At 42.1% G+C, this 16,164-nt stretch overlaps 1 protein-coding gene across 3 annotated transcripts in view; it reads left to right on the top strand.

Moving 5' to 3' along the window:
• gabbr1b (gamma-aminobutyric acid (GABA) B receptor, 1b) overlaps positions 1–16,164 on the top strand; it is a 275,139-nt gene that overhangs the window by 194,300 nt on the left and 64,675 nt on the right. For all 3 annotated transcript variants that reach the window (XM_035992923.1, XM_031278814.2, XM_031278815.2), the window contains exons 9-14: positions 296–466; positions 1,211–1,312; positions 1,739–1,804; positions 3,393–3,584; positions 12,968–13,213; positions 13,350–13,413. In XM_035992923.1, the coding sequence (XP_035848816.1) occupies positions 296–466; positions 1,211–1,312; positions 1,739–1,804; positions 3,393–3,584; positions 12,968–13,213; positions 13,350–13,413 (841 nt within the window). The remainder of the gene's footprint in view (positions 1–295; positions 467–1,210; positions 1,313–1,738; positions 1,805–3,392; positions 3,585–12,967; positions 13,214–13,349; positions 13,414–16,164) is intronic.

Raw genomic sequence — 16,164 nt, forward strand, 5'->3', positions numbered from 1 at the left:
CAATTGCGTACAGAGTCATTTGAACTATGCCTGTTGATCACGCCTCTTGTGCAGTAGAAAATACAGAGCAGACTCCCCAGACTAATGTTCAATCTTAAAAGATTGAGCTTGGTCTGGTGATAGCCAGACTACTGAAGTCCATGAAACACTAGAACTTATTCAGAAGACTTACATTTTGCTTGTTGTTTCTTTTCCTATTCTTTATTTCATTTTTAGTCGTCATTTGCAGCCGTTTAACTCCTCAGGCCCCGGACCCTGGCTTCACCATGCTTGTTTGTGTCTCCCTGTGTCTTAGTTGTCGTATGGCTCCAGCTCTCCGGCTTTGTCTAATCGCCAGCGGTTTCCCACCTTCTTCCGCACTCATCCGTCTGCCACGCTGCACAACCCCACTCGGGTGCAGCTCTTCCAGAAGTGGAAATGGACCAAGATTGCCACCATTCAGCAAACAACCGAAGTTTTTACATCAGTGAGTCATGTATTTAGCTAAAGTGTTGAAAAGTAGCAAAGTCATACAAGAGTACTAAATTACAACACACCACTCATTGTCATTCAAAGATACTCTCACAGCTTTTATGACACCCGAATCCGCTATATTTATTCCTATCTCTGTGATTATATTTCAAACTCATCTGTGAACTGACCTTTCGCTACACCCATCCCCTGAACAGCGATTATCCAATCATAGCTTAGCAACTGTAACCAGGCACAGCAGGCCTGTCAAGCTTTGGATTTCTGCGCCTATTGAAGCGGCGTGCATTGGGCTCTAGTAAGAGAGATACTCAGCATTTACAGATTTTAGCAAGTTATCTTTAGTTAAGGTTCAAAACGTCATTGAGGTGCTTTGTTCTCTCTGTTTTTTGTTCTAGACGTACATTCACTTTTCTCATTTCCTAGTTCTCTCCCCTCCCTTATCTCCTCCATCTTCTATCACATCTACCTTCCCTTTATCGGTTTCTCTCTGCCTCTCTCTTGCCACCTGCTGTTTTAGCTGTTGGTATCATCACCCACGCACCCACCATCATCTTTCTAAACCACCGACTCATCTTCCCCCTCGCTACTTTGCTGCTACATCAATTGCTGCTTACTGTTTTTCAAATTTATTTTCGCAACCTACCATTCCATTATCTCTCCCACCCCATTGCTGTCTCTCTCTCTTTCGGTCTTCTCCTGCATGCTCATTATTGTGTGCTTGTCTCTCTGTGTTTGACAGACTCTGGATGATCTGGAAGAGAGGGTGAAGGAAGCAGGGATTGAAATCAGCGTTCGTCAGAGCTTCCTCACCGACCCTGCTGTGGCTGTCAAAAACCTTAAGGTGCCAGACCCCCCCCCAATTCTTCTGACACATAGCAGGCACCTGGGTACCAATCAGCTGGGCCAGTCAGGCCTGGTCACCACAGAGAGCTCCTGCATGCTTGGCAGCATTCTCCCCATCTCCTGCCCAGAATGTGGAGTTATTCAGCACAACGCTGCATCTCTGTAGCTCCAGCTGCCCACTGGTCCAAACTCTGGTAGCATGGCGGCCTAGTTTTAGCATGCAAGATAATTTGGCCAGAAACCATGGTAACAGCATAAATATAATCCAGTATGGAGGACGTCTACTACTGTGTGTGGTGCAGGAGCTGGCAGCACGGTTGACTCCTGTGTTCCCTATCCACACTGCACGGCCTTTAATTTTTTTTTTTTCTTCATATATCTCCAACCTCTGTGTGACTTTGTCCTTTTCTTTTTCACTTTCAAGCGCCAGGATGCCAGAATTATTGTTGGTCTATTCTATGAGACGGAGGCCAGGAAAGTCTTCTGTGAGGTAATGTGTTCCTGTTCAAATTAATTTGTGACAGACTTGGCTGACATAGCATTGGCAAACAAAGGTCTGAGGCAGTAAAATAATTAAATAACAAAGGCTTACAGAGTTCAAAAACAAGGCAGGAAATAAACAAAAACTCCAAACATTAACGAAGGTACTAAGTAGAAAATCCCAAACGACAGGGGCGGGGCAGACAATCACAAAGGCAGGAAAACGCACAAGGCAGGAAGTCAAACAAGACATGACAGGAGAAGTGACCCTTCAAAATACAAACAGGAAACAAAAACCAAGATCATGACAGCTGCACTTATGGCCACCCAGCAACTGGAATCCTCAGGTACCATCAGGACCAAAAACCTCCCGCCACAACACTTTTTATCTCAACTGCAGTAGGTCTGATCAACAAGGCCCAGGAGCCCCACTGACAGACTGACAGCCGCTATACATTAACACACATCCTGGACTACGATTATCCCTGACCATTGCACATATTATACATACTGTGAACTTTTGCACATCCCCTGATTAATACACCATGCACAAAACCTTTTTTTTCTTTCTAAAACAGTTTTATTGTACATATTGTTTATAGTGTATTTTACATATTTTTATTGTAATAATTTCTATTTTATACTTGTTTATAAAACATGTTTTATTTATGTTTTACTTAAATTTATTGTATGCACCAAACACACCAAGGCAAATTCCATGCAAGTGAAAACTCACTTTGAAAATGAATCTGATTCTAATTTCAGGACTGTTGTGATTGGTTTAAAGAAATACGAACAAGCCAGAGTGTTTCTCCCCTATCCCATAATACTTAGGTGGTGTAGCCAGACCTTACTCCATGCTGACACTTCTTCCTTACATACAGTGAGCGTGAACACTGTGGCAGATGGAAAAACCTAACCTTTGTGTTGTCTTTGGGTCAAATTTGACCCATTTTAAAAATTTCTATATCAGAAATATGAGGTTCTTGTTAATTACCTAATTTTTAATTACCCAAAAATAACATGGATGATTCCATGCAACGCGCTTTGCGAGTACAACAAATGATCGGATCTCTACTCTCATTGAATGTTGGGTGTTTTATTAAATTTTTTAGCATTTGAAAAAAAAAATTAAAATATTTCTAAACAGTATAACAACTGAATGTTGACATACCAGTCTATGATTATCTTTCCTTTAATATTAGTCAAAATAATTCATAATTTCTGCTTTTTTTAACTCAAGTGTAAGGTAGAATTTTCTATAAATGAGGTTTATTGACCATGAATTCCAAAAATAAATGTAAAACTAGTAATAAGTTGGTGTTAGTGGTGTTTATACATGGTAATGAAAAGAAGCGTTAAACGTCAAAAAAGCGGCAAAAACATTGAAAAAAAACGTAGAAAAAGTGTTGATTTTCAATTTTGACCCGGGAGGACGACAAGTGCATGATCGAATGGAAGACAACACAAGGGTTAAAACACGAAAACATTAAAATTCCAAAATACACTTGAGGGGGACTTTATCAAATATGTATCTCTCTGTTCTTCCTTTGAGTATGTGTTGATGCGTCCTGTCATTGGTCCATGTCCGTCTGCAGGTGTACAAGGAGAAGCTGTATGGGAAGAAGTATGTGTGGTTCCTCATTGGCTGGTACGCAGACAACTGGTTTAAGATCAAGGACCCATCCATTAACTGCACTGTGGAGCAGATGAGCGAGGCTGTGGAGGGTCATGTGACCACTGAGATTGTCATGCTCAACCCAGAGACGGTGCGAGGGGCCTCCAACCTGGTGAGACCCGCTTTATCTTCAATGGTGCTCAGCAAAGTCATCTGCAGCTGCAGAGACTGCTGGGAATTTATGATGAATGCACTGAAAAAGTAGCCTGGTCCTACCAGAATCTCGTACATTTCATTTGTACAGAGAGTCTGGCCAGTCTCCATTGACAAGTGTTAATTTCCTTGAAGGCGTGTACTCTGTTGAATTTTAAAACTATTGGATCTGCCCAGAGCCACTCTGGATCTGCCATAACCAATCGCTAATGTTTGGTCGTGACGTTGGCTTAGCATCGCTAGCATTCGCCTTAGCCAACTCCTTCACCACTAACGGAGCGAGCTGGAAAATCAAACTTTTCCCGAAACCCGTGGGGAGGAGGGCCACAACATCATGACCACCAACAAAACTCAGCAAAGATTGTTCTTGCTCGGGCTTTAACTTCTGGATATTCGGCAGCGTTGCCACAACGGACCGAATGGCTTCGCTTGCATCTTTCTCCACCGCCATTACGGAACTACAACTCAAACTAGCGCACGACCTCAACGTCATCGTTCTCAGCCACTCCCTCTGTTCGCTGATTGGAATGGTAAAGATTGGCCGGAGAAAACCCTCGAATATACCACAAACCCAGACCACGTACTGAAGGAAAATGAAAATTGAGCGGAAGTACGGAGGAGGGTGGAGCCAGGCTACTGAAAAAGCTGTGTGGACTAGATTATCTTTAGTTTCTTATCTTATCTATCTTTAGCGTGGTTCTTCCACTACGATGGTGTATTAGAGCCATTGTAAGAAAAAGGTGCTGGGTTCTATTTAACATGCAAATATCAACACTTTACTTCTCTGCTGCCATTATTACTGTAGGTATTTCCTTTACAGCCATGTGAAGGCAGCAGCTATCTGTTCCCTCTGCATCTCTAACTCAACTGATGATGTCACTGTCGCACGGCAGATCTGCTGATTACATTTTGTGCAACCAGCATCAGACTGTAAAATACCCACAGATCCCCCCAATCTGTTGGAAACAGGTCACACAGCTCCAGTGTAATGTTTATTGCACACATGAACCATGACAAAACAAAATAAATTGGCAGTACCAAACATAGATTGTTTTTGGCACCTATTGCGCACCACAAGCCTGTAAACATAGAGGCTTCAATGAATAAAGAAAATGAAGTATATACTGGCCATTTAAGTACAGTAGGCTACCAAAAATAGTGACATATAACACATTGAACTAAATATATCCCTAATACAGGCTCTATCTTAACTCCTTGAACATGTCTTTACATAATAAAAACATGTTAATGTCAATGTCAAATGCTTTCAATAAATTAATTGAAGGAATAAAAAAATTAAATCATGAACAGGCCTAGCTGCCCCCTCCTAAACACCAGCTGAACGCATCTTTTTTTTTTAAGGCTGGCCTGGAGCTCCACATTTTTAATTATAATAGCTTACAGCTAGCCTATGTGTGGCTGTGATGAGCAACATGCTATGTGATCTGTCGCAAGTCCCAGACAATAACTGTCCTCTGAGGAAGACTATCTACACTCTCTCCTTTGTGATCAAAGATCCGACATTATGGCCACAGCCTCTAATTCACCCACCTATGCCTTCTTTCTGATTCCACCCTGTGCCCAAGTGTGTCCCACATGCACCAAGGAAGCCGGGCCACAAAATAACCACACAGTCCCGATGCACTTGGCAGGGCGCACTTGATCTGCGCCGCTGGTTAATACTGTAGAGTTACCATTCAGTACCTTGACAACTGAAAGTGGCTGGACAAGAACTCTAATTGTCCTCCTCGTATTCCTGACCCAGTGACCCGAACTACAATGCAATGGACAGATAAGGATATCGCTTTGGGCAATTCATTCACTGTATGTGGTACAGCAGGACACAATAGACAGATCATCACTGCAGGCAGACTAATACAAACCAGATTGATCCAACCTTGCAAAGTAAGCGATGTGGTTCATTGAAGTTTTCTTTAAAATAGTGTTATAATGTCGTCTCGTCATGTTCTTCTGAGCCCAATATTGTGTCTCGTCTCGTGAGCTGAGTGTCTCGTCATACCCCTATTTATATGAATGGACTATATTTATATAGTGGCTTAGGCTGCCATACAAGGTGCCATCTGCTCATCAGATAAACATTCACACACATTTGTGCAGCATCGGGAGCAACTCGGGGTTCAGTGTCCTGCCCAAGGGCACTTCAACATGTTCACTCAGTTGACATTTTTAAATCTAGATTGAAAACCCACCTCTACTCATTATACTACAGCCATCCATAACACATCATCCTTTCTGCGTCCTATACAAACAAACCTTTTTCACTCATTCTCTTATGTTCCTGGTTTAATACTTTAATTGCTGTTCAATTGTTTTGTTGCTGTCTGTTATTTCTGTGTTCATTTAATTGTAAAGTGCACTGAGACCATGTTTAATGGGGATTTTACACCTTAAATAAAATTTGACTGATTGATTTATGTAGACTGTAGGGCCAGAGATCGAACCACCAACCGTCAGATTGATATGCGACAGCTATACCAACTGAGCCACAGCCGCCCATGAGTGCTCAAAGTGCTGATACTCAGCAGGAATGTGCATTAAATTGCCCCTTGTATTGATGCATGTGCAGCCCTGTGTGCGTCCACTTACAAAACAAAACAGGGACCAGTTAATTAAAGCATTGCTCCAGTACTGGTCAGGGGACGTTTAAATATTGAAATAATAGACAGCCTCCTTCTTGCGCTGCACATCAGCTTTGACTTTTTTTTTGATACATTTTTATTAGCATCTTCAGACATACAAAACAAATTCCACAATGTGTGACAGGTAATGTCAGATGGCGCACAGAACAAAGAAACACAAATAGAACAAGAACAAAGACCCTTTCCCACCCCCCACCCTCTGCGATCTCAAGGAAAACAAAACAATCAAACAAACAGAAATCACACCTTGCCTAATCACTCTCCTCTAGTTCTTGTGGGGCTGAGGTCATTAAGTCTGATATTTGTGCTGCTGCGCTTTCCCATAGGCTGATAGTTGATGATTTGGCTTTGTTAATCATTGCTGTAGAGAGCTCAAGCATAACTATGTCCAGAAAATACGCCAACCACTGTTTTATACAAAGCAAGTGAGGGGGGAGCCAGCGCTGAGCCATCATTTTCTTAGTTGCAGTTGAGCCTCTGTCTCCCAAGCAGGTGTAATTTAGAGTCGTCATTAAGTAACAAAACAATTGGGTCAGTAGAAACTCAACATCCTATCACATCAGATATTATTGATGTTTTTTTCCAAAACTCATGCACCTGTTCACACTCCCAGACCATATGCAGGAAAGTTCCAGTTTGTTCAGGTTGACAGAAAGTACAATAGGGAGTGGGAATGACTTTAGAGACGTATCTCTTCTGAGGAGTCCGATATGTTCTATGACATATGTTGAAGTGGATATACTGGTGATTTGGGTTCTTGGAACAGTGGAAAATGTCCCAAACTGTCTCCCAATTAATTGTGTTCCCCTCAGGGCTTAGCTCTCGTTCCCATTTCTTTACTATTGGGAGTTCTCCTATGGATACTTGCATCAGTTTAGCATAGATCTTGGACACTAATCCTCTCACAGGAAAATCAACAAACCATTTAATGACTGGGTGCGCCTCAAGACTGTTTCCCCATGGCACTCCATAACATTTTAGGGCTGATCTTAAGCGCAGATAAAAGTAGAAGGATGTCCTGGGGACCTCAAAACTAGCTCACAGTCTTCAAAACTCAACATACCTTTCTCACTGAATAGCTGGTCTAAAGTATAGATACCGCTGTCACTCCACTGCTTACAAGCAAAGGGTTTGTTACCAGACAAGTGTGCATTGTGCCATATTGGGGTATTCAAATGCCACTTATTGGTGTAGCGTAGTTGCTCCTCCACCTTTTTAAAGTTGGTCAATGTGTTGGTGATAATAGGGCCATAGGCTAGCATACACTTATTTGGACACACACCTGCAAAGGCAAGGTCTTGCAGTCTTAGATTCCAGTGAGGTTTTGCTCTATTTCTCTCCATGGAACTGTAGATGTCCATCCCCACTCTGAGGGCCCGTAGATTAGATTTATTCCAGTTAATTTTATAGCCAGAGATTGAGCCAAATTCGCTGAAGATCTTAAGAATTTTTGGAATAGAGTCCTCAAGATCAGAGATGTACAACAAAATATCATCTGCAAATAATGATATTGAGCTGCTATTGGATTTAATCTGGAAATTACAGATTTTATTTTGCCTTATGGCTTGGGCTAACGGTTCAAGAGAGATTGCAAACAGCATGGGGGACAGCGGGCATCCCTGTCGCGAGACTATAGCCGTGGGATTTGCATATAAAGTATGCACCATGTCAATGAATTTGGCCCCCAAACCAAGCCTCTCCATTACTTGCCACAAGTAGTTCCACTCTAGGCAGTTGAAAGCATTTTCCGCATCCACTGATAAAACTGCTTTTTGGCTTCTTCTATTACATGAAATAGTCTGCATACATTGTCTGCAGCATGACACTTTGGTATAAAACCTGATTGGTCGGGGTGGACTAGCTTCTCGATAAAGCGCTCTAGGCGGAGAGCCAAGACTTTGGAATAAAGCTTAATATCAGTCCCGATGAGGCTGATGGGCCTGAAATTTGAGCAGTCCGTAAGATCTTTGCCCTTTTTGGGTATAACGGAAATTTGTGCAGTGTTGGTTTGTTGGTGGAAAGTACCCTTCTCTATGGCTGAAGTTAAAGCTTGTAAAATGGTAGGTCCTAATTAGAGTGCGGATCGGGCCGCATTTTTCTGTCCGAGCCCGGCCTGCGTCCGACAGAGCAGTAACCAAACCCGGCCCGAGCCCAACAGGCATTAAGATATTTATGTCCAAGCCCAACCCGAGCCCGACACAGTTAGAATCTAATTTTTTTCTCATACTAATAACACATATGTTTGTTTGTGGGGAAAGCCCGCTTTTATTAAGCTACTGTAGGAAGGCATTCGGAAATGTCAACAGATGAGCGCATCAGCGCACACGGGGCAACAAGCGCACGTTAACACAGGCGCGCACCTACATAATAAACTTTTTTAAATTTAAAATGTTCAATGCCTTATCGCGCTGATGTGACCGCGCCCGACCCGAACCCGAACATCATTTCTAAATATCTGTCCGAACCCGGCCTGGCCTGTCGGGTCTTGTCAGGTCCCAACGGGCTCGGTTTGAGTATCCATCCTCTAGTCCTAATATGTCAAAATACTGTAGAAGATCTGATGGAATTCCATCCAACCCTGGCGTTTTCCCTTTTTTTTAACTGTTTTTAATGCTGATTTAAGTTCCTCTAACGTCATAGGTTGACCCAGTTCTTCTGCCTCTTCTGGGTCAAGAAGAGGCAGGTTTAGTTCTTTTATGAACTTCTGGCACAGTGTCGGATCTGGGTTGCAGGAGGACTTATACAACTTTGAATAGAAGGATTGAAAAGTGGCGCTAGGATTTGTTGAGATACCTCGGTCTGTGCGGATGCTGTTGATAGTAGCTCTGGATTCGCTTTGTTTTAATTTCAGAGCAAGCAATTTGCTTGGTTTACAGCCATTAAAATAATAATTTTGCCTCACTCTGTGCATTATGAATTCAGCTCTCCTTCTTAGCAGATAATTTAGCTCTGTTCGACTTGTGACTAGAAGAGTATGTGTAGATTTAGAAAAACAAGTCTTAAGAGACTGCTCTAAAAATTTACAGCGTTCTTCCAACTCCGCAATCCATCAGCTTTGACTTTTGAAGTATTTAACCAATACCACCATCTTTCCCTAACCCTAACTAAACTATGAAAATGTTAATAATGCTATATTGCTCGGAGCGGAAAGTATAAACTTATTAAGGCTATAGTGCATAATTTCTGTGTCCCCCATGAGGAATTCTAAGTAATGACAACAACACTGTCGGCGCGTCCACATGATACAAGCCTTCCGTGATCACGCACCACCACCACCACCCCTCCTCCACCCAGTTGCTTGTTGCCAAGGAGGACACGGAGGATTAAAAAGTTCCTGTAACTATTTCAGCTCCTACTTCAGGGCAGGGTCTTTTCCCTTTTCAGCATATGAACCTAGGTCAACGAGGGTCGGGTTTCCGGTACAGACAGACCAACAACGGGACAATTTTAACAATTTTCGCCATCTTATTCATCACTAATTTCACTTCTGACAACGTTTTAGGCGAGAAATGAACTGTTTAGATTTCGAATATAGGCAGTCTTGCGAAAATTTATGTCGAATTGACAATTTGCTTCCAAGTTTTCGGAGTTGAGAAGCTCCATGAAATGAGGCGACAGCCAGCAGGCGACAGCCAGCAGGCGACAGCCAGCAGGCGCCTGCCCCGGCCGCTAGCTCGTCGCTCGGCCAGTCATACTCAGAGACCCCGAGGTAAGCTGGAGGTCTCTCAGACCGGTCTCGTAAATAAGAGGCTTTTATTTTGCCGTTGACAGTTTGTTTGTTTAAATATCACAACACATGTCCATCATAAGATTAAAGGGAACCTGTGGTTAACTGTCTTTTCGGAGTTAAACTCCACAAGCGTGTCCTGCGGCTGGCCGGCCGTCACACACACACACACACACACACACACACACACACACACACACACACGTCCACAGGCAGGCAGAGGCGGGGGAGAGAGACATAATTGGTCCAAAAAATGCTTTCATAAACAGCAGGATAAATCCATCCTTTGTCTCCAATTCAACAGATCAACACAGATCTAAACCTTTGTAGGCAGACCCCCACTTAATTCATCCCTTAAATAATTGGAGATGCAGGAATGGCCTCTTATTGATCAAAGTACGGTGAAGTGATACTGGCTGTGTGAGGATCAGACAGCATTGTTGCCGCTCCTTTTCATCTTCTGCTCTGTTTCTGAATGAAATCACCACCAATCACCAACCGAACTTCCTCTGGCTCAAATTGACAGTGAGATGGGCTGACTACACATCTGATCACTGAAGAAATTATGCATTTTATCTAGCCTTTGTACTAACAGCATGTGGGGCTCAGTTGGTAGAGTGGGATAGCCAGTCATTGTAGAGTTGGTGGTTCGATCCCACAGCCGCTCTTGCCCAAGTGTCCTTGAGAAAGATACAGAAATCCCAAATTGCTCCTTATTAGTATGAGAAAAAATGCAAGTTGCTATGGACACACAAGTCTCTGTTATATCAATGTAATGTTATGTAAATGTCCATAGTGAGCTACTTCGTAAATGTAAATTATATGTTTAACAGATTGTGACAGGTTAAAAAACATAAATTGAAATTTCTAGTAGATACAGACACATACAACTACAGTAAGTCTAATGAGTTGGGAGAAAGCCATGAGATGAGAATGAGAATGAGAAGAGGCAGGAGATCCACTACTGCCGGCCAGACGACAAATGCCTGGTCACCCTCGTAGCTCTTTACTACTGCAGGGCTAAACAGACTGTAGCATGTAGACATTGTCATGTTGTCTGCTGTTGTTTCCACGGTTTTCCACATGCTTTGGGGACAAGCTCCTGCAACTACATCTTGGCCATTGCTCAGTAGGTGAAACTAAATGCAAGTTACAGTTACTTTCAGAGGTTACCAGAAATGTTGACGAAAATGATTGGTCAAGCAGATGTGACACAAAGGACTGCTACAAAAAAACACTTGATTTATATATATATATATATATATATATATATATATATATATATATATATATATATATATATATATATACAGTATGGAGCAAGACAACCAGTACTTTAAAAAAAGATCAGTGGAGAACCCTTGTTGGACAGACCAACATGTCCAGGCCCCGCTTGGTATTTATGGAGAGCAGCAGTTAAAAACCAAAAGGTCAGGGTGCTTGTGACTTAGGGGTTTAAGACTCCAACCACCATTTCCTGCCATCTCTCTGTTGTCAGTTCTCTAATAAAAACATTAAATGCCCATAAAAACCAAAGGTGGAGAAGATACGTTACATTGTCAGGTAGAAATGGGGCTAAACACACAGGGAGCCAGTGTAGAGAAGCTTACACAGGGAAAATGTGATCTTTGTATCTGTCAGTACACATGCCACATTATTCTGAATCATCTGGAGAATCTTACGAGGCTTATTGGAGAACCTGATAATAAGGAATTCCAGTGCCACAATATGTCTGGACATGTCTGTTTCCACCAGAAGCACATTTCTCCACGCCAGTCATCATGCGATTCTGCTGCTCTGCTGTTTTCTAATTACACATAGAGCTCACGTGTGTGTATGAACAATAAAACTAGGGACCTGACCATGAAAACTCTTACGTAAAAGGAGTGGCAGACCAGGGTGGGAGACCAGAGAGTGTAGGTGCCAATTACAGGGATATTACACTACTCTGCCTCCCTGGTTAAGTCTACTCCAAGGTGCTGGAAAAGAGGGTTCGGCTGATAGTTGAACCTCAGATTGAAGAGGAACAATGCGGAACCCATCCTGGTCGTGGAACAATGGACCAGCTCGTCACACTCGCCAGGCTCCTGGAGGGGACCTGGGAGTATGCCCATCCAGTCTTTATGTGTTTTGTGGATTTGGAGAAGGTGTATGACCTGGGAGATACTGCGGGGGTATTGAGTAAGGGATCCCTTCTCAGTGTTATCCAAACCCTGTATGTGCCAAGCCTCAGTAGTAAGTCAGACTCATTCCAGGTGAGGGTTGGCCTCCGATCTCATCGCTGCTATTTGCAGATGAGGCAGTCCTGAGGACATCATCGGCCCATGACCTTGAGCACTCACTAGATCGGTTCGCAAGTGTGAAGAAGCTGGGATAAGGATCAGTCCCTCTAAATCTAAGGCCATGGTTCTCAGCAGGAAACCAAAGGAGTGTCTACTCTGGGTGGGGAATGAGTCCTTACCCCAAGTGAAGGAGTTCAAGTACCTTGGGGTCTTGTTCGCGAGTGAGGGGACAATGCAGCGGGAGATTGGCCAGAGAATCAGACAGCGACCCGGTATTGCATTCTCTTACCGCACCGTTGTGGTGAAAAGAGAGTTGAACCGGAAGGCAAAGCTCTCGATTTAAGCGAATGATGATGGATGGATAGTTATTGTCATATATTTTTGGTATTCATTGATTATTAATTATAAATAATTGCTACTTTTACGCTACACCCTAAACCTTTCTGACATCGGAATTGGAGGGGCTGCGCCCAACTTTCCTAACTTTCAGAAACCCACAATCACATCCACTTTATGTAACGATTCACCAGGTGTGTGGAGGTGAAAAAGTAGACAGGATTTAAAATTCCATCAACACATTCAGACCGAGTGATCCAAATGTTCAGATTAAATGGCCTGAACGTCATCCATCTTTAACCAAGCACTATCTCTCGTCATGTTCTCTCCTCTCTAGACCTCTCAGGAATTTTTAGCTCAGCTGATGTCTAAACTCGGAGGTAAAAATCCAGAGGAGACGGGCGGTTTCCAGGAGGCCCCCCTGGCTTACGATGCTGTGTGGGCTCTAGCCCTGGCCCTGAACAAGACCGTGGGACCCCTAAAGGCCAAGGGTCACCGGCTAGAAGATTTCAACTACAACAACCGAGATATCACAGCTGAGATCTACCGAGCCATGAACACCAGCTCCTTCGAAGGAGTTTCAGTAAGTACAAAACCCGGAGGGGAGAGAGAGACACACACACACACAGAGAGAGAGAGAGAGAGAGAGAGGGGGGGGGACACTGTGTGAAGAATGGAGGGGGTTGTTAAAACATTAAAATTCTGTCTTTTCCTTTCAGGGTCATGTTGTATTTGACGCTCAAGGATCCCGTATGGCCTGGACTCTTATTGAACAGCTTCAAGGTATGTCACAGCACATATCCCTGCCTTAAAATGGAATTTATTTTAATAATCAACTTATTAGATACAATGTGTGGTGATCTTGTCCTTTCCATCAAACTGTAAACATATATAAGAAATAAAAAAGTGTAATTTCATGTGGCCAATGTATTTGGCAAAGCAAGACTGTTCTTTTTTGCATGTCTACAAGAAGTATAGAAAAATAGCTCCTTGCTGACATGTAGCGTCAGTTAATTGGCGACTCTAAATTGCCTGTAGGTGGGAAAATGAGCTTGAATGGTTGTCTGTCTCTGTCTGACAGACCTGTGGCAAACCTGCCCAGGGTGTACCCTGCCTCTCACCCTATATACTGTAAGTAGGGCACGGGTCTCCCCTTCACAGATATGCCTACTTTATGTTAATCCCATTCAGTTTTTGGAGTGGTGTTTTTTGCATACTGTACAAATTATGTTTGCCTATTTTATAATTGGTGTATTTGAATAATTCTGCATACTGAGGTCCCTAAACAGTCCTAAATTGCAAAAATTGGGTCTGACTGAACAACTGAGACTCTTGTGGATTCAGTGAGCCCAATTATATTCACGTGTGATGATGTTAGTAGTAGCAATTTCATTGCAGTTAAACTTGACCTCACTGTGTAAAATGACCTGTTGTGCCCTGTAGGATAGTCACAGAAACCGAGGGCATTCAGAGGATGTATGGCTTTCCTAGGTTTACTGAAAATAAGGGGTTTCTGAGCAGTTTCCACAACAGAAGCATTTGCCATCCAATTGCTAAAAAAAATTATTGCAGAAATCTCTAAATGTCAAAAATATTTGAAACTAAATTACAGCATTTATTTTTTCTATGGTGTTCCTCAAGGTCTTCGTGTCTTCATTAATTCTCAAGGGGTCAAAGGGTTTAATGTTGCACTAAATCTGTGTAACAAATGGTATCAACCCAAATATTGCTGCAACAACTTATGAGCCTTGAAAGAACATGGGAATGGCCATTATATACTTTAATCATACTGTTCCCAGCCCTTACACTATACACTATACACTTTCAACATTTGAATATGCGCCTAACCAAAACACAATGTTTATTACAGATTCATGACTAGAAAAACTTAACAGTGTGGAGCTGCATTTCAAATTAATATTGAGGTTTCCAGCTTTCAGATTATGTATACCACTTCTATGCGCATCTTCCCCTCCTATTTAGCATCCACTGTTGACCTGCTATTTGTCCCTAAGGATCTCTTGTTCCTCTGCAAAAAAAGACAAAAATGGATAGAGATACATTATGTAAAGTGACTCACAATGGAGAAATCCCACAAATCTCTGATAAAACAAATAATAATAAAGGTGGCTCAGAAATGTAAGATTCAGCAAGATTAGTGAAAGTAAAGTAAAGTAAGTAAAGTGATAAGAAACAGTACACCCTGTTTAGCCTTTCTAAACTAGGTTAATTTAAGTCAAGTTTATTTCATTTTGAAATGTTTAATTGGAATTAGAAAATATAAAACCACGTTAAAAAAATACATCATTTTATGTTGCATAGCAGCAGTGTTCTACAGCCACGGGAAAACAACAACTTCTTCTACAATAATCCAAATATTATTCTGAATTACCAGCAGGCCGATGAGTTTTCAAGTTGGATGGTTGCTTCACTGTGTTTTCCACGGAATAGAACAGAAGTGGCTGAGGCTGAGTGATCACATGGCGACGGTAGTGTCTTATCTGTAGTGGCGTGAGGCTCTGGTTTGATGGCTGCCTTTTGATCACTGAGCCTGTGTTCATTCAGTCTGTCTGTGCATTGTGTTTCTCTCACAGCGCTGACATCTGTGACTATTGGAGGCTTTCTGTGTTCTTGGGACTGATTAAAAATTAAGCCTGTTTTGCTAATTTGTTTTGTTGGTGCTGGCCTCTGCCATCCCACAAGGGAAGGGGCGGTGATGAGCTGCAATTTGTTTGATGGTAATTTGGAACCGTGCTGGCCCTGGGCAGTACTTGTACTGGTCGAGTCTAAGCCAAGGGAAAGAGAGACGTGGAAATAAAATGTTCATTCAAGCCTCTTCCAGCTTCTCAACATAAAAGTTATTTGGCTTCACACAGCCTGCAGGTCCACAGTTGTAACTAGAAAATGCATTTCCTGCGGAAAATGCGTGGGAATGCTGAATAGCTGAATTGCTAAAGCTAAACTGGTTGAATAGCTTAAATCATTAAGAAGAAGTTGAAGTAGTGAGAATAGTTGAAAAAGTGGAAATCGTTTTAATACGTATGAATTTCATTAAAAAGTTAAAAGCTTATGCTAAACTGAACTGTTGGCTTCAAAAGTTGAATAATGACAAAAGACGTAGAACATTGTGAGGTCTGACTATATTTTCTAACTGATAATCACTCACAAATGCAGAAATATGAAACAAATAGTACGAAAAATCTTAAAGCTCAAATGCACTACACGCTAAAAAATCAGGAAAATTGTTAGAGTTGGAAGCTAAACTGCATTACCCAAGTGAAGAGCTAAAATACACTGTTAGAAAAGCTTGAAGCTGAACTGTAATACTGTCAAAGATGAAAGTTGAAATGAATTACCTAAAACGGCTGAAAGAAGAAATACTTTGTATTATTATTAGACACTGCATAGAACTAAAAAGCATCAATCTAGCTGATATGAGATGTGAAATATATTAGGTAAAAAGAATGGGGCTGAACAAAAGAAACAGAAACAGACAGACAGAGACAGACAGACCGAGAGAGAGAAACAAACAGA

This window comes from Sander lucioperca, chromosome 16, assembly GCF_008315115.2.
Source record: "Sander lucioperca isolate FBNREF2018 chromosome 16, SLUC_FBN_1.2, whole genome shotgun sequence".
Lineage (NCBI taxonomy): Eukaryota > Metazoa > Chordata > Actinopteri > Perciformes > Percidae > Sander > Sander lucioperca.